Raw genomic sequence first — 19,615 nt, forward strand, 5'->3', positions numbered from 1 at the left:
GTGGTAAAATTGCATTTCTTAATTATTCATAATTAATTAGCTCATTAATTAATTTTGGTTATTTGCGAATTTATTAGGATATTGACCCAAATAAGAACTCTTGTATATTTTTTCATAAAAAGTGAAATATCTCTTACCTGTGGGTGTAAAATAATTGTGGCCTAACACAAATATTTTTCATATACAAATATAATATTCCAGAATTATTAATTACAGTATAATAGAGAAATAGGAACCAATATATATAAACTAAACGCACATTAAATTTTAATGTTTGAATTATGATTTCTGTTGGAGTTTTATTTTGATAGAAATCCTATTTCTTTTCATTTGGAGCTCTAAAACACTGATTTCAGTCAATTAAAAAATAATTGAATGTACGGTGTGGAATAATCAGCTGTTTTTTTTTTTGTTTTTTTGTAGTTTGATGTTTTGATGAAATAGCCAATCTGATTTGATAGTTCTCGCTGTGTGGCCGTTTCCTTGAAGCCGGTTGTACAAAAGGAAATGAAAATAATTTGCCTCTATTGCCTTCTGGTCAATTTAACATCCTTTTGGAACGAAAAAAAGTGTCTGGATGAGGTGCTTTCCCCCCCGACGGATATTCCTGGTGTCGGATGGACGCTGTAATTATTCTCCGCTTTCTCTGACAGCCGGACGCTGCGCTTTTTACGCACAAAGGAGGCAGAGAGCATCCTTGAACCCTTTCAATGCGGGTCCACTGATATTCAAATAATGCGCAGACACCATTTGACTGCGCTGCGCAAAGACCATTACTGATTCAACATTTGCATGTGACTCTTTGCCCCTTCTTGTTCCAAAGTTTAAAAACCTGTTCCCATAATACGTGCGAGCGAAGAGAAAGCCGCGTTTCTCCTCCTTGCTTCAGCGATTGCTATGCTAATTCAAGCAGTTAATTTGGACAATTAGAATAAATATTCAGAGACCTTTTGTCACCAAACCCCCTCGGAAACCCCCTGATAAAGTGAAAGTGAACAAAAGACGTTTCGGAGATTAATTAGATATTTGATAAGACACGAATCCCTAATCGCAAATACAAGACACATGGGGCTGCCATGTGCTCCAAGTCATAATTAATACCATTTAACAAGACTTTCATTTGGCCATGAAATGTCTTTTCCGGGGCATTAACCATTGATTTATTCTGTGGGGAGGAAATGGTGAAAATCAAATTATGTGTATATATTAAAAAAATAAAGAATTTGAGTTTCTGAATACAAAAAAAAATATATATATATATAAACGCTACTTCACACGCTTGCAGCCTTTTTTAAGTTGTTTTAATTACGATAAAATGAAAGTCTTATACGTGTGACTTTATATACAGGTAAACATTTATATATAGATTTTTTTTAGCAAAGAATTAAAACGGTTAACCAAAGTGTTAAAAAGCTGTGTACATACATATCCACAAAGTGCGTCGAAAGTAAACTCCCTGATTTCCAGGTTATACCAAACACGAATAAAGCAATCATAGCCGAACATTTACATGAAAATAACACACAGTTTACATTTACAAGATGGAACTCACATTGTCCAACAGGTTTTACGCATCCATTTCATTTTCAAGTTGTTCCAAATAATATCACTCTATTTTTAAATATTCGTTACGCATGTTTGTTTTTTTGTTTTTGTTTTTTTTTAATGACTCACTTTGATTTTTTCCTCTCCATCATGCTGTCTGTCCGATAAGACCCGTTTAATGCTGTGCGGTTTGGAATCTTTTTTATTTTATTCTTATTCTTATTATTATTAGGGTTCGTCGTGCGGAGACGGATCCTTGACAGAGATTCTGGGGTTTACACCTTCCAAAATAAGTTCTGGGGACTCGGACCTCGGGGTCTCCAGGTTACTGGTGTCGGTGTCACTGTCGCTGCCCTTTTTGCCCCCTCCACCGGCCGTGTGCGTTTTGATGTGCTTGCTCAAATGGTCACTGCGCATAAAGCGCTTGTTGCACACCGGGCACGCAAACCTTTTCTCGCCGGTGTGGGTGCGCAGATGTCTCTGGAGCTCGTCGGACCGAGTGAACCTTTTGCCACAGAAAAGCCAGTTGCAGACAAAAGGCCGCTCGCCCGTGTGCCATCTCAAATGCGCTTTCAGGTGTGACGTCTTTCCGTACACTTTACCGCAACCGGGAATGTGGCAGCTGTGGAGTCCTTTTCTCCGCAGGCTGGCCCCCGCCGGCCCCAGCCGCTCGGCCTCCTGGCAGTTGGGACAGTCACACGTGGCTCTGCCGGAGTAGCGCCTGGATGACCGGGAGGAGCTGCTTATTCCTGAGCTGCCGCCTGAGATCATGGCGTTGGCGGACGCGTCAGTGTACGTGGGGATGACAGTTTTGAAGCCGTCCTGCGTTAGCAGGTGCTGACTGGTGGACAGGAGGTGAGACGCGGAGGGACTGATTCCCGTGGAGCTGAACGCCGAGTGGGTCAGCGAGGAAAAGTCCGGGTTGTAGCCACTGAGCTGCGAGTGGATGGCTTGGGGCGTCCCGGAGTGCAGCGAGGTCTGGAGGGTGCTCGCTGGATTCTGGACATCGAGCCACGAGCCGGGGTTAGTGTGCACATCCCACCACGAGGACGCCCCGTTGGCGACGTCACCAGAGATGGTGGAGTGGAAGCCCGACTTGTACCACGACTCGTACGGGTGCGCCATCCCCACGCGCGGGTAAAGAGTCTCAGCTGATGTGTGGACTTTAGAGATAAAAGCAGACTGTCCAGACTCTTGAGAAGTGACGGTCGCGGAGTTGGAGAACAGACCGCTGTATTCTGCGGAAAACGCAGAGGAGGTTGGGGAGGTGGAGGCCAAGCAGAAGGCGCTGTTGCCTGTGCCGCTGGTGGATGTTAGTCCCGTAGACGCACGGCTGGTCGCCACCGTGAAACCGGGCAAGCTGGATCCCAGGTTGCAGCTGGACGAGGACCTTTTCCACGGGTGAAATCCACCTTTTGAGAAAGCGCTGGAGTCTGGTAATGTTGTAAGAGGACTGGTGTTGCCAATTTTGTTGCAAGTCGCAGCCAACATAGCGAGAGGTGTAGTTCCAAACCGTGGCTCCTCCTGAAAGACAGTTTAAAAAGTTGGACTTAAGCAACAATACTTTAGAACACAAAGCACAACTGTACAATTTATACTTATTTTAACAACGGAACAATAATGCTTTTTAAAAATTCGACACACTTTTCGCACTCGTTTAAGTAAATATGTTAAAATTATTTTTAAATAATTAAGAAAAACAAACAGCTTCTGAAACGTGAAATATCAACTACGGCAACTTTTAATGCGCATACAGAAACATTCACGCTCACTAAACGAGTTCTGTGGCAAAGAAAAACAGACTACGCCAACTTTTACGCACAGGCTGAAAGCGCACTCACCCCAAGTATAGACGTAGCCATATCCAGGGTCGGTGCTGCGATGAGTGCGCCTTCTTTCTCAGTTATGCGGGGCTCCGAATCGACCCACGCTCTCCGTGTTTTCCTCGAGTCACACCGTTTCTCTTGGCTCGCGGCTCCCGGCACTACCTAGTTGTACCGAGCGTGTTCTTTGAAGTACAGCTGAAGAGGACGCGCAGCCAATCGAAACGCTCCATCCGAGACCGGGGGGTGACATTCGCCAATGAGAGAGGCGGCTGGGGAGAGAAACACGAGAAGAAGGAAAAAAAAAAAAAAACACCTCCCCGTCAATCATCGGCGGTGCCGCGTCTGCTCCGACTGTCATACCAGACACGATTTAGTGTTTATTTTTAAAAAATACAAACAGTTATTATTTTAGACTGTGTGATCTCGCACGAAGGCTTAATGTCTCATTTTTTTTTGCAGAATTGAGTTGACGCCACATGAGGTAAGCGTTTTTATTCATTTAAAAGGGGATTATTGTCATTTTTAAAAAGGACAGTGCGCAACGCATCGGTGAGAATGTGCGCTAAAGTTTAAAGTCAACAGCGTGTGAGAGGCACTTTGGTCGCTGATGGATTTCTGAGAAAAAAAAGAACAATCTTCACGGTGAATTTTAAAAGAGAACTGAAAAGACGTATTAAGTTTACAAAAAGATTGATTGGTTTGAACACTGATCACTGAATATGATTAAAATCACGTGGGCATCAAGTGGGGAAAAAAAAACATGCCTGTGCGTTGCACGTGCTCGTGCGTAATCCACAACGCGAACAAGTGAAGGTGAGGGGTTAATTAAAAATGACAGCTTGTTTTATCAACTCTATTTTTCAACCCCAAAAGGCTTTATATACGTGCTTTAACAACAACAAAAGAAACTTTGGAAAAAAAATAAATCCAAATGCTGCGTGAGGCCGCGACTCTTCCACGGAACTTAGAAATAAATTTTAAACTCTAACATGGCGACAAATTTATTAGGATTGCGCACAATTAATACCGACGCTTCATCAGTTTTGATCCAAACGAAGGGGCTCAATTTTCCTCTCTTCTTCAGCTCACCATTCAATAAGTCAACATAATCCGCAGCTTGTTAAAGCGCTCGGAGATAAAGGCGCAATGTAAAATTGATCTGCTCTGATGTGAATCATCATCCCTTTAAAAGTTAAACCAATTTTCCACAGAAAGGGTTGAGCGAAAGATGCGCATTATTCAAAACGGCTAAATAATGCTCCATTATGGCATGTGAATGAACGCGGCTGGCGCAATTTGTTCAAATCTCCCCCATCCTTTAAATCCTTAAAGGAGGCTGGGGAGAAAAGAGGGGAAAAGAAAGAAAATGGAATCATTTTTGTAATCACGGCAATTTAGTGGAGTGCTGTTAACGGTATTAATGTCCTTTCTCCATAAATAAAGTGTAGAAGAAATGAAAATAATATATAGAAACAGATGCAAAAAAAATACATTTTAATATTTTATCATATATATATATATATATATATATAGACACACAATTTTTTTTTCTTTATTCTACATTATTATATCATTTACATTTTTATATTGCATAATGTTAGAATTTCCATCAATATATTTTATTTATGTGCCCTTAAACGTATTTGAACCTGAGATTTATTTGTCCCATTTTTAAAAACAAATATGTTGATTTGGAGATTGTTGTCATCTGAGTGAGGATTTTTGAGTAGAATCTGTAATTCCAGACTCCCTTCAAGAGCACTTTTCTGTGGCAATTAGGAGCCTATTACAAGCCATTAGATTGATCAATGTACCTTAAACAATGGGAATGATTTATTTGGTAGAACAAAACGGCCTGCGTCTATTGTGATGAGTCTAAGTGGGGGTGCATCCATCAAGGCCCTGAACAACAAAAGACAAATGATGAATTCAGACCACCATTCATTTCAAACCTTTCCAGAGGCAGACCTGCTTGCTTCATATCCAGATTATTACAGCCTTATTTTCTGCATGTTAAACTGGAGTGGGGTGAGAATGTTTTTTTTATTTTTTTTTTATGAACCCCCGTCTGCGTGCTTTAATTTGTATTTCTGCAGAAGGGAGTTTATTTGAGGACATTTAACTAATTGTTGTAATTTCTTGTGCTCCTGTGGCTACACCTGTTTTACTGAGGAGCTAAGAAGCTGCAGCAAAGCTCATTAAAAGAACGCACAGCCAAATCCTGTCAAGGATGCCTTTGATTGTGAGGTATATTCTAAAATTGCAAACATATTTATTCTTTTAAATGATGCAGCTGAACATGTTTTATTATCTGCACTTCTTGGGTTTCACATCTGTAGAGAATCTGTAAGAAAATGTGCTGTCAGAAGCTATAAAGGGACATGACAACAATTGGTGCAACCTGTCAGCAGAGATGCAACTTGTGGATGCTTTTAGTCAGACGACTGTCGCGACAGAAGAATCAGATGCTAATAGAAAGCAGTGGAAGCTTTGATAAAGATGAAAGCATGCGACTGTTGGAATAACGATTGGTGTGATCAAGCGGATCCAAAGTCAAACTTAGAATCCCTGCAGGTCAACTTGCCAGCTCACAGTGTCAACTTCCATTTCAAGACATTGCATGTTCTATTTTGAGAATGTGGAGTGAGCTTGTTGACGTGCAGTCAACTGGAGACATTTGAGAGCATACTTGGACACATTTCCTTTCAAATATGATTTTTTTTTTCTTTTTTTCATGAAAAATGTGAGAAATTTCCCAAAGAAGGTACATTTTTGAAGGCATATCGTCATTCAGATTGTAGATTATGTAACAGCAGTTGTCACCACTTTGTCTTTATTAAGGTAAAGGAGATGATGAACCAAAGCCACCACTGCTGATTGGAAGGTTTGGCACCTCACTGAAGATAAGAATGTAGGGTGAGTAGATGTTCTTGTGCACAGATGTGACAACATGTTCACACCTGACACACATTTGATGACAAATTCTAAATGTATGTACGACAAGATGACGGAGCCTGCAGAAATATAACAGGGTTAATAAGCAGGCTTAGTTTTGGGGTGGTGGTGCCTTATGACGAGAGGATCTTCAGTTTGAATCACAGTCAGGCAGGAAACTCACTGAGGTGCCCTGGAGCAAGGTCCTTAATTTACAGTGGCTGAGAGAAGCCACAACACTTTCAAATTAAAAGAACACTAGCAAATGCAGCAAATACAAAGAAACACCTGCATCAATTAAGCAACATGTAGTTGTACCAAAAAAGTCTTGCAAATTCAAAAATAATCTTGCAAACAGAGAACACAAACAAATATAACCTTCACATGCAACAGCTTAATTTGATAATGTGTCTGCTGCAAATTCAGACATCGTACTCAAAAACACATAGACACACTGCAATACTGCAAAGCTTCACCACACATCTGAAGTAGAACTTTCAGTGGTGGATGTACATTATAGCACTGTGTTCTTGATTTCCACCTGGTTGGCAAAATTAAGTAAGTTTATTTATTTCCCGAGGCCAAAATATGGCCATCGGGTATTGTGAAGGCCTTGTGTCCGCCCGTCCGTCTGTCTGACTGTGCTCAGTATAAGTCCAGTCCTGTTACTGCCAGGGTCTTCTAATTCACAGGGAACATTCTTGGGAGACAGACCTTAGACGAGTTCAAAGATGGCTAACTTTGACCTATTTTAAGAGGTCAGAAGGTCACATTCTGTTTCCTATTTTTATACTCATAAGGCCGAGGATATTTTAGCATTGCATTATATTTTTTACTTTATGATTTTACTCTTAGGCTCGCTTTATTTTCAAATGTTACTGTTTTATTTGCATTGCATTGAACAGTAGAAATTAATTAGTCGTCTGAGCAGAAACCACTTTTTGTGGTGTTGGTACTTTTGTAGTGGGGCTTTGCAAAGCATTTAGTTTAAGTGTTCTCTGTCTTTGTCAGCGTTATTTCCAATTTGCAAGATGTGATGCAGTTACATGTTGAACTGAAGCATGGTTTTTGTTGTATTTGTAAATGTTTTCTGCATTTGCTAGTGATGTCTAAATTTGGATGTGCTGTGGCCTCTCTGTGCCACCATACTTAATCCGCCTTGTGTGGCAGCACACTGATGCCAAAGTGGGAATGTGAGGCATCGTTATAAAGCATTTTGAGTGTGTCTACATCAGATGGACATGCACTGTGGAAATACAATCTGTGTACTTTGCAAGTCTGACAGCTTTTTGCATCCAACATTTTCATGCAGAACAATAGCATGAAGCACATGGCTCACGATTTAAAATGAATAAGGTGAATGAATATAGATTTAAGATAAATATTTGTGGAAGAAAGTCCACATCATGCTCCATCAATGATGCCATATCGTCGAGTGATTTTGACCAAAAGTGTTTTGGGAGTTAAATGTCAAATTACACAACTCATCTTTCATTCTGTGTCTGCTTACTTAATGTCTACATTAATCTGTGTGTGTAATTTTTCATTCTTTTACAAAATATTTTGTTTGTTTTGATGTTATAGAAGAAATTTGTTGATGCATTTTTTTATTGGAGTCTGTCTGAAAATGCATCCTTATAATTTTGAAAGAGCAGTGAGATAACATTAACAGCAAACTTGATTTGAAATGAAGTGTCACAGCAATTTGTGTTTTTAATAAAATCCACTTTGGGTTTCTACAACATGTAGTGCTGGTCATTTTTCAGTATTTTCTGGTAATTCTGATTTAAATATATGAATGTGTATCTTGTGATTTATTGTCTGTTTCTTTGTTTGTCTGTTTGCAGGATGACTAAAAAACTTTTGGCATTGGTGGAGGTGTGGCACATTAAAGGGGTCATATTGTAAAACTTTTCTTCAAGTGAACACAACTAATCAGGTGTTTGAAAAACAGATACTTGTAGCAAAAATGCTTCCTTAAAAATAAAACAAATTAAAAAACACCTATTGCCCAATGTTTTGGACACTTCCTGTTTCTGGGCTGCTGCACACCTGTGTCACCTATAGCCAACATAGAGAAAAGAATTATGGGTAATCAAACAAAACAACACACTGACGAGCAGCACATCCTCCCTACTGCTGATTGGCTGAATTTGACACTATATTCATGTGACAGGCTTAAAACGCAACAATGCCGCTGATGTTGGAGCTCAATACAGAGATGCAAGTTTTCTCAATATTCCCAGATATAAATTTTTTTTTCATTTGAATTATCATTTTCCAGGACATGGCTTCTGCATATTTGTAGTTTTGACTGACCAAGCGATGGATGACCCAACGCGAAATTCAGCCAATGCACTAGATACGGCAAGCAATACAATATACAACACTTGTATATAGTACAATACTGTATAAACACTGTACTGCAAAAGGCCAAATGACAAAATTGAAATGAGAACACATTACACTCAACTGTAAATGTAACTTCAAACTCAGTTCTCAATCAACAAGACTCCTCCTCCTCCTACTCAGATTGAACCCGGTTCCAGTGGCGGCGCCAAGGGGGGCTTGGGAGAGCTTAAGCCCCCCCAATAATGAGGCAAGCCCCCCCAATAATTCTGTCAATAATGTGAATAGCGACTGACATATTTGTGGATCTCAACTGCAGTTTTGCACTGAGAATGTCTCAATATCGTATAACTGAGCAAAGTGATGAATGTGTGTGTTCAGTGATCCACCAATGCTGAATCACCCTTCACAAACAGAATTTTCAGTTTTGCAAATAAACATTTATTTGTAAAAACCCACACACAAGTTACAAATCAGAAATTTGTGTTTGTGGATCACAAAGCACGTGTACAAATCAAATGCTATTTGTAAATCACCCTCTGTGCATTTGCAAGTATTAATGAGACAAATTTAACTCCATACTCCTAAAATTTAGGTTTCCTAAATAATTATTATGGCCACTCTTAAAACGTCACTTATGTTTATAATTTTATTACTGGTAAATTCTAAGTGTGTGCATTGATACCACATTTTAGAGGCGCACGGGTGACTGAAACATATACCTTGGTATTTATAAAGCAATTTACTATATATTGTTCATTTGACAACATTTTGTGGAGCCTCTCCAACTTTTACCTCAGCCCCCCACCAAAAATTTCCTGGTGCCGCCACTGCACAATTCGAGTGGTCTCTCCATGGAATCCAATTCAAACATTCTCTATAAAAACAGATAACTCTTTGTAAGTGTTACAGAAAAACAGGCCTATGCTATAGAGTGTGTGTCTATACCCCTGAACTACTTACATTACAATGAAGTGCAGCTTGACAGTAGTATGTAGTATACTGTAGTATTGTACTATTGTGTACAATACTAAAAAAAAAAAAAAAAAAAAAAATCAGTATTGAATGTGTCTTTTTGAGAGTACACTTACTTGCACATAATGAAATTGTTGATCTTCGACCATTCCTGAGTTACGCTCAAAGGGCACCCTCTACACCTGCTTCATGCACATCTTGTTGCATTGGAGAGCACAATCAGTGGTGGAAAGGCTGACGCTGTTAATACCTCCGAAGTCTGTATCGTCTTTGAGAACTGGCCGTTGTATTTCACGCAGTCTGATGGCATTATTCTGCATGACCATGTCAACAATGAGAGCCTCTTGTTGCTGGTTGAACATAGGAGTCTTTCCACCCTCACATGGTAGTCTTACAATTCTACAAAAAGAGTACATGCCTTTACGGAAACATACCTGCAGTACTGTATAAACAGTAGTGTCCCCCCCACACACACACACTTTATATTGGCAAAGTGATGTACTGAAATATGTGTTCAATGATCAAAACAAAGTAAAAAAAACACAAACCAAATGGAAATTAGTTGTTCTCTTCTCTGAATCTCCTGATTCTGGTGGCCACAGAGAACCTGCTCAGATTTGGTTGTATCCTCCGTCCTGCTTCCCTCATTGTTGTGCCATGCACAAGAACATGATCAATTCCAGCTGCCTGTATTTCATCTGAAATTACTACTCCTGGTCTTGAGCTCGCTCTTCCTCATTCTTCTTCTCTTTCTCCTCACCCACCACCTCTCACACGCACTCATCCTCCTCTGTCTCTGATAGCTGCCCTCCATATTTGTACCAACCTTCAACTCACCTGTGCCCTCTGAACTGGTTTATATTTGCTTCATCACATCATTAGCAACAAGCGTGTGCAATTGAATGGTTGTGTGTAAGTGATGACATCAGTGCTGTAACTAATGTCTGACACAAAACTGCTTAAGATTTTGCCAAAAGAGTTGCTTGATTCAGGAAATGAGTTCAGGCCACTGTGAATTTGGTTCAGGGAATGAAGTTTAATGTTTTAGCAATTCAGAAAAACTGTAAATAAAACAATTAAAGGATTACTAACCAAACATGCATAAAGTGAAAAAACGTAAAAGTACGCATTAGTTGTAGAATGACCCAATTCAAAATAATATATATTATGTCATTGGATTGTTTTTGATTTCTGCACTTTATCTTCATATGATGTTATGACATTTTTCACTTCAATGTGTTCAGTGGTCGTGCAATGTAAATGCCACTCTAATATAAATCAAATCATGTTTCATATTTACATATTTATCACTTTTGGCATAATTTCTAACTCATGCATATATATATATATATATATATATATATATATATATATATATATATATATATATATATATATATATATATATATATATATATATATATATATATATATATATGAGGTCTGTCCAAAAAGTATCAAACCTTTTTATTTTTTTCAAAAACCTTATGGATTTGAATCACGTGTGCTTGCATGAGCCAACCTTGAACCTTCGTGTGCATGTGTGAGTTTTTTCACGCCTGTCGGTTGCGTCATTCGCCTGTGAGCAGGCTTTGAGTGAGCACTGGTCCTCCCCCCTCGTTGGATTTTCATTTCGAGGAAAATGTCTGAACGATTGGAGCAGCGCTGAATCAAATTTTTCCAGAAACTGTGAGAGACAGCCAGGTGGAAACCATTCGGAAGATTCAAACGGCTTTCGGTGGCTTTTCAGTTGAGTGAGTATCCGAGGAATTGTGTAAGAGCTGGACATGTCACAACATGTCCTGTGAGACTTCCAACTTCCGCACGTCTTTCATTACAAAATCTCCTGTAACAGTGGAATGTGCCTAAAAAGTGCTGATGTCCACCTCTTCTGCAATTTCTCTGGTAGTCAGACGACATCCCGGATCAGCACAGCATTCACTTTGGAAATGATCTGGTCGTTTCAGCCTGTCGATGGCCGCTCGGAGCGCGGCGCACCCTCCGCCATTGTGCGCCGTCTTTAAACTGGTTGTAACACTCCTTAATCTGTGTGATGCCCATAGGATCGTCACCGAAAGCCGTCTGAATCTTCCGAATGGTTTCCATCTGGCTGTCTCTCACAGTTTCTGGAAAAATTTGATGCAGCAAAGCTCCAAATTGTTCCATCTCGCAATGAAATCCAACGAGAGGGGAGGACCAGTGATCACACAAAGCCTGCTCACAGGCAAATGATGCAACCGACGGGCGTGAAAAAAATCACGCATGCGCATGAAGGTTCAAGGTTGGCTCATGCAAGCACACGATTCAAATCCATATGGTTTTTGAAAAAAATAAAAAGGTCTGATACTTTTTGGACAGACCTCGTATGTCAAAGTAGAGTCTGCAAGTTGGTAGAATTGATGATTCTACTTGTAGAGTCTCCAATCAGAGAATCTACTGGCAGAATCAGAGACTGTTATAGTAGAGACTCTGATTCTACCAAGGTATTCATTATCATGACAAGATGATATCTAGACATAGAATAACAACAATACCTTACTGTGGAAATTAGAAAAAGATCTGTCATATCAACTTCACATTAGAGCCACACCATGCTGAAGTGATCACAGTAAGAAAGTAAGAACTTGTAATCGACGGAAACTCTACCAGTAGAGACTCCAATCGGAGTTTCTACCGGGATTATGCCAGTAGAGACTCTGATTGGAGATTCTACAACCCCTGGCAAAAATTATGGAATCACCGGCCTCGGAGGATGTTCATTCAGTTGTTTAATTTTGTAGAAAAAAAGCAGATGACAGACATGACACAAAACTAAAGTCATTTCAAATGGCAACTTTCTGGCTTTAAGAAATCAGGAAAAAAAATTGTGGCAGTCAGTAACGGTTACTTTTTAGAGCAAGCAGAGGGAAAAATATATGGAATCGCTCAATTCTGAGGAAAAAAATTATGGAATCATGAAAAACAAAAGAACGCTCCAACACATCACTAGTATTTTGTTGCACCACCTCTGGCTTTTATAACACCTTGCAGTCTCTGAGGCATGGACTTAATGAGTGACAATCAGTACTCTTCATCAATCTGGCTCCAACTTTCTCTGATTGCTGTTGCCAGATCAGCTTTGCAGGTTGGAGCCTTGTCATGGACCATTTTCTTCAACTTCCATCAAAGATTTTCAATTGGATTAAGATCCGGACTATTTGCAGGCCATGACATTGACCCTATGTGTCTTTTTGCAAGGAATGTTTTCACAGTTTTTGCTCTGTGGCAAGATGCATTATCATCTTGAAAAATGATTTCATCATCCCCAAACATCCTTTCAATTGATGGGATAAGAAAAGTGTCCAAAATATCAACGTAAACTTGTGCATTTATTGATGATGTAATGACAGCCATCTCCCCAGTGCCTTTACCTGACGTGCAGCCCCATATCATCAATGACTGTGGAAATTTACATGTTCTCTTCAGGCAGTCATCTTTATAAATCTCATTGGAACGGCACCAAACAAAAGTTCCAGCATCATCACCTTGCCCAATGCAGATTCGAGATTCATCACTGAATATGACTTTCATCCAGTCATCCACAGTCCACGATTGCTTTTCCTTAGCCCACTGTAACCTTGTTTTTTTCTGTTTAGGTGTTAATGATGGCTTTTGTTTAGCTTTTCTGTATGTAAATCCCATTTCCTTTAGGCGGTTTCTTACAGTTCGGTCACAGACGTTGACTCCAGTTTCCTCCCATTCATTCCTCATTTGTTTTGTTGTGCATTTTCGATTTTTGAGACATATTGCTTTAAGTTTTCTGTCTCGACGCTTTGATGTCTTCCTTGGTCTACCAGTATGTTTGCCTTTAACAACCTTCCCATGTTGTTTGTATTTGGTCCAGAGTTTAGACACAGCTGACTATGAACAACCAACATCTTTCGCAACATTGCGTGATGATTTACCCTCTTTTAAGAGTTTGATAATCCTCCTTTGTTTCAATTTACATCTCTCGTGTTGGAGCCATGATTCATGTCAGTCCACTTGGTGCAACAGCTCTCCAAGGTGTGATCACTCCTTTTTAGATGCAGACTAACGAGCAGATCTGATTTGATGCAGGTGTTAGTTTTGGGGATGAAAATTTACAGGGTGATTTCATAATTTATTCCTCAGAATTGAGTGAGTCCATATTTTTTCCCCTCTGCTTGGTCTAAAAAAGTAACCCTTACTGACTGCCACAATTTTTTTTTCTTGATTTCTTATAGTGTTTCTTAAAGCCAGAAAGTTGCCATTTGAAATGACTTTAGTTTTGTGTCATGTCTGTGATCTGCTTTTTTTCTACAAAATTAAACAACTGAATGAACATCCTCCGAGGCCGGTGATGCCATAATTATTGCCAGGGGTTGTATTAGAGTGTGTGTGTGTGTGTGTGTGTGTGTGTGTGTGTGTGTGTGTGTGTGTGTGTGTGTGTGTGTATGTATATATACATATATACTCACAGATCATAGTATTGTTTGAATGCTGGTGGGCACACTGGAAGGTCACCGTACACTCACACATACAGACAGAAGAGCACAGGCACAACATCTCTGGGAACTTCCATTTTAGATGAGAAAATCACAGCACCCATAGGATACTGACTTGATCATTGGGAGAAGAAAAAACAAACTCAGTAAAAAACAGTTAGCAGTGAGAGATGCTGAATGCCGATGCAGGACTGTTGAGGCGTTAAACAGGTTATGCTTCTGTCTGAAACCTAGATCTTAAAAGTACTAGGTATAGTACCTGTGGGCCTGAATAGAGTATAGGGTAAGGCAGCCTGACTTCACCCAAATGATTGACCTCCGGCTGATCTCTGCAGGGAACCTCTGGAATCCATCTAAATGTATGACATATTTGATTCAAATAGGGATGAAAATCAAAATTCCTTCACCTTGACTTTTGCCAAAATTAATTATTCCAGGGCAATTTCAGGGACAGCCTTCACTGACATAACAACTTTACTAGAAATCAGCTAAAAGACCTGGGAGGAGAAGACCAACTAACAGAGAGGCAGACATGACCTAGGCCCCACTGATTATTCCTTTGTCACATTTGACCCAGCCAAGGCAAATCCCAAACCTACCACTACATGTGTGCAAAGTTTGGTGGATGTTGGATTGAAGAAAGGAAAAAAGAAGGGCGGGCGTTAAAAATTTGGCCTTAGACACCAATGTGACCTTGACCTTTGGAGGAAAAAAACAAACTCTTTAAGGTAGGGCTGCCCAAATCTGCTCCTGGAGGGCACCTGTCCTTGCATGTTTTGTCACTCTTCCCGCTTCACCCACGGCTATTTGCCTCTTACAGGTGTGTTCAGCCAATGAGGAGCTGGGAAACACCAGAGTTAAGTAATCAGGTGATGGCAGAGCAGATAGACATGAATACGTGCAGGTCAGGTGATCTTCAGGAACAGATGTGGGCAGCTCTGCTTATGGGCAGTTCTACAGTTGACAGTCATCCATATATCAGTTTTGGTGGAAATCAGCCACAGGACCTGTACTGAGTTGGGAGACAGACAGAAAAAAGGTCTGTTGGATTTATGTACATTTTCTTGTTTCTTAATTAGAAACACAAAAATTAGGTTATTTAGACACATTCTGATCATGTGCAACTAATGTACATATTGTTTCCTTTTTTCAGTGCAGACAGACAGACGTTAATCAAATTGCAGTATGATATTTTCAGGGCTCTAAGAAAGAAGCTCTTTCTGATCCCATTGCTTTAAATGGAGAAGAACTGTGGCTGACTGGCTGCGTTCCACTCAGCTCATACCAGCTCAGTGTTTGATTGAGGAACACTGCTGCCTGCATGCAGAATTAGAACATTTCCAGTGTTTAAAACAAAAAATTCTGTATTAAAAAATGACATGTTCATCAGTATTTAGCTTCCCAGTTTGCCTTAGAAGGCAGAAAATGGTTAGATTTTTAAAAAAATTGTCCAGGGGAGCATGCCCTTGGACCTACTGTTATAGGGATTTATACCTTCAGCGCATCCAACCAAGTGTCTCACACCTACTCAGACAAATCCATCTGCCAACTTCTTCCATCACCTTCAGCGACACCACTGATGGAGTGTAATCACAGTACAAATCCCACATGACTTTCCACTGGCCCCTGTCATGTGGCTCATCTATACTGACAGCTTCTCATCGTGTTTCAGCTCCTTAACATTTTTTCAGTCCTTTCATTCAAAGTCTCATTTTCATGCTGACTAGAAAAGTTGGAAAGACCAGGAAACTGCAAATATCAACAGTGATGCTCCATCATTGTCAAATATCCACCTATTCTGTTAAAGAGACGGTTAAAAAAAAAGAAGAAAAGTTTTTGCTTCCTCCTGATTTTCTTTTTTCCTTGGATAAAAGGCAACGATGACTTATGAACCAATGAATGAGCCCATCCCTTCCATTGTGTTAACATGATAATGCAAAAAGCAATAAATGTTATAATCTTGTGTGTCTTCAAATTAATAGGGAATATGAGGACAGACTGATCACACTTTGGTTAACCTTGATGCACCACATCAATCCAAAAAGCAGCTTTGCTTTGCTCATGCTATACAGCACATACCTGTCTGCCACCTGCTGGACATGTCTGAGATTGCTGTAGGGATAATCTTATCATCCCACGCATGATGGAAATGCCAGGGCCCGGTTTCATGAAGCAGTCTAATCTTGTTTAGTTGACTAAACTCACTTAGCCGACTCATCTTTTGACATTAGATGTTGCACAAAGTGCTTAGTCGGTTAAAGTTTCGTGTTACCTGACTAAAGTTTTTAGCCTGGTACAGAGGAGGCCAATCTTGTTTTAGTTAACAAAACTTCAGTGTCTTACCTCAAAAAAAGGCGGCCAGGCACCTAAGTGGCTCTACTTTACTCTCCCTTTTAGATATTTAGATATACCTTTATATACTAGCATAGTTCCACCTTAAAATTGGAATATAATGTATAAGATATACCTTACTGAATTTTCATGTACCACCACTTGGATGGAGGAGGAAGGAAGGAGAACCTTGCAGCAGGAGTGAGTGTTCCGGGACCGGAATAATCCATTGGAGATGTTTACGGATGCGGAGGACGGGAGGGCTTCTCCTGTGCTGCAGTGGACCCCGTCATGTTTGTAGCAGATGGACCAACCCAGAAGTAAACAAAACTGTCACGCATTTGAGGCATTTCTTGGCAACGACACTTGCAAGGCTGCGAAAATTGGCGGCTAATCTACAAGCTTAGTCTTTGATGTGAAACAGAAATCAGACGGATAATTTTGGGTGACTAACCTTATTCGACTAAGCTTAGCAGACTGAAAGATTAGACTGCTTTATGAAATTTGGCCTAATTGTTTAGAAGTTACATGTTGCCCAAAATGAGATGGTCAGTTTCTTTCATTCCCAAGGCCTAGATATTGTTGCCATAAAGGCCACTGGTGCTTGTGCACATCTGTCAGTTATTACTCCTCTGTCCTGTGTGGCCGCGTGCCTATGTGCACAAGAATAACTAAAATCAAAATTTGAATCCAATTTATTTGCTGAAAAACTCATAAAAAGGTGAGAAAACAGGCCAAGGTCAAAATTTTGGCCTAATGGTCTCATATATATATAGAGAAAAAAGACCTATAGATACAAGTACAAGTTTTTGGGGTCCTGGTAATTCCTGTCTTAATGTTCAGTTGTGAGACTTGGACGGTAACCAGTGACCTAAGATGATGACTGGATGTATATGGTACAAAGTCTGTACAGAAGATCCTTGCATACCTCTGGAATGATTTTGGAGGAGTCATATTAGGTTGTTCCCTGCATTGTGAGGGAGAATCAGCTTTGATATTTTGGACATGTGGCATGTTTCTGTGTGCATGATCCAGCACATAGGTGCCTGAGTGTTGAGGCTAAGAGGATGCCCACACTTCAACTGTCTGATGTTCACATTTCAGACATGTACGGATGGACCAGCTGTCTTTGGAGGATCTCTGAGTAAGAATGTCCCTTCAGCTGTTTTTCACTCGGGGTCGCCACAACAGATCCAAGGTGGATCTGCATAGTTTAATTTGGCACAAGTTTTACTATACCGGATGCCCTTCCTGGCGCAACTCCACATGACATGGTGACGTGTGGCAGGGGTGGGGTTTGAACCAGGAACTGAAACCAAGTGCACTAACCACTTGGCCACCACCCCTTTTGGAGGGTTTCTGAGTACAGCTGAAATCACTTTGTACCAAAGAAACGGTTGCTTAGTGAGACACCCGCCTTCTGTTGCTTTGAGATGCACTGTTTTGGTCACTTCCTAGAGATTCTCTGGTTGGTTTTCTCTGTTGTCCTTGACCTCTGGTCAGCTTGGGCAGGTTGGATGGACTAAACCTAACAGAAGGCTTTGCGGGGTGGGGTGTCTGTCTCTGGATGGGCCGACCTCAATGACCTCTGCCACACTTTACCCACAATTTTGATGCAATCAGGATCTTTTCACAGCGCTGCACTGATGAAATCATTATCACCTTCAAGCACACAGGCAGGCTGAGACTCAAGAGGTTGCATCCTCTTGTAAAATATTATTTTGATTTAATCAATCAGTGAGAATTGAGAATAAATATGATATTCTGAATCAGTTTTTAGGGCAGTTTATCTTCATTCAAGTACATTTGTAACTGTCTTATCAGGTATTAGCAGAAGCTGCAGGAAATCCAGTGAAAATAAGGATATTTACTCCATATTTAGTTTAATTTCTGCATAGCTCTACAATGGAAAAATTTTGACCAATGCTGACTCAAAAAAATTGTGGCAACAAAGTGACATCATTGAATAGATTTTAAGTTCTACAATTTTGATTATAAAGTATTGAATACATTAACTAAACCTAGGGAAAAAGTACATGTTAATAAAAGCAACAGATGGATTTAGTAATAGCACAAAAATGAGTTATATTGCCAAAAAATATTTAGTAAATCCTAGTCAATTTAACAAGGAAAGCTGATTCATATTTTAAGTATCTGAGCAAAAATAACTTAGATTTACTACATATCTGGGGGAAGCTGATTCATATTTTTATTTGCATTATATTCATATACAATACTTTTTCATCAAAATTGTAGAACTTAAAATCTATTCAATTATATTGTCGCTTTGTTGCCACAATTTTTTTGATTAAACATTGGTCCAATTTTTTTTACAGTGTAGAAAATTTGATGTATAAATACAAATGTACAGTGTACATTTCATTCAGTCAGGCGGAAGACGCACAAATATCTTGTTTTAATTACTTTAAAATGTTTACATTCTATTAAAGTTGCCTGCATTTTTCAACTGCTAATTTTTTACACAGCAGATAATTGAGAGGAGTGTTAGTTTAACAGCACCGTCATAAACCTTAACTCTAAGGAGGTTTTCACACAGAACAACAGAGTCTCACATTCTGTGGTACAAAAACAACATACAGCCACGTGAAAAAGTTGTGCACCCTTAAGTTTATATACACTTAAAATATTTTATATCAAATGTTAAAGAAAATAATTCAGGATCTTTACATTATAAAATGTCTAAAATGAAGCTCTTTAAACTCAGTGAAAACTGTTCTCTACAACATGACATAACAATGGTTTGCATAAGTATAAATACCTTTATGCATAATGCAAATAAAACTTTTACAGGCAGTTTTCTTTAGAAAAGTTAGGGGTTGGATCTATGAATGTTTCCAAGTCACTGAATATGTTTTGAGTTTCATTTATTTCAATCTTAAAGAAATAGAAACAATGTGGTACTGTAAGTAAGAGTCCTATCTCACTGGGCTGCAACTGTTAAAGAGTAGGTGGAGACATGAATTACTGACCAAATATGCAAATGAGCAACAGATTTGTAGGTAGTATCTCACTGAAGTGGTACAAATTACATGTCCAAAGGTCTGCTGTATTTCACATGGACCTGCAGTGAAGATGTCCACATGCATATCGTGTGAGTGCCACGCAGCATTCAAGCTGCACTCTTGCAAA

General features: G+C 39.7%; 2 protein-coding genes across 4 annotated transcripts in view; one reads left to right on the plus strand and one right to left on the minus strand.

Moving 5' to 3' along the window:
• Window positions 1-1,405: 1,405 nt before the first annotated feature.
• On the minus strand, window positions 1,406-3,553 carry sp9 (sp9 transcription factor). The gene is made up of 2 exons (XM_034185916.1): window positions 3,387-3,553; window positions 1,406-3,069 (listed from the first exon to the last, which is right to left on the minus strand). Exons 1-2 carry the CDS (start codon window positions 3,405-3,407, stop codon window positions 1,774-1,776), a joined length of 1,317 nt encoding a protein of 438 aa, XP_034041807.1. The 5' UTR covers window positions 3,408-3,553; the 3' UTR covers window positions 1,406-1,773.
• A 2,632-nt stretch (window positions 3,554-6,185) lies between these two features.
• Window positions 6,186-19,615, plus strand: part of LOC117524207 (obg-like ATPase 1) — a 171,059-nt gene continuing 157,629 nt past the window's right edge. For all 3 annotated transcript variants that reach the window (XM_034185976.1, XM_034185975.1, XM_034185972.1), the window contains exon 1: window positions 6,186-6,287. The gene's annotated coding sequence lies outside the window, so the exon portion shown is untranslated. The remainder of the gene's footprint in view (window positions 6,288-19,615) is intronic.

This window comes from Thalassophryne amazonica, chromosome 14, assembly GCF_902500255.1.
Source record: "Thalassophryne amazonica chromosome 14, fThaAma1.1, whole genome shotgun sequence".
Taxonomy (NCBI): domain Eukaryota; kingdom Metazoa; phylum Chordata; class Actinopteri; order Batrachoidiformes; family Batrachoididae; genus Thalassophryne; species Thalassophryne amazonica.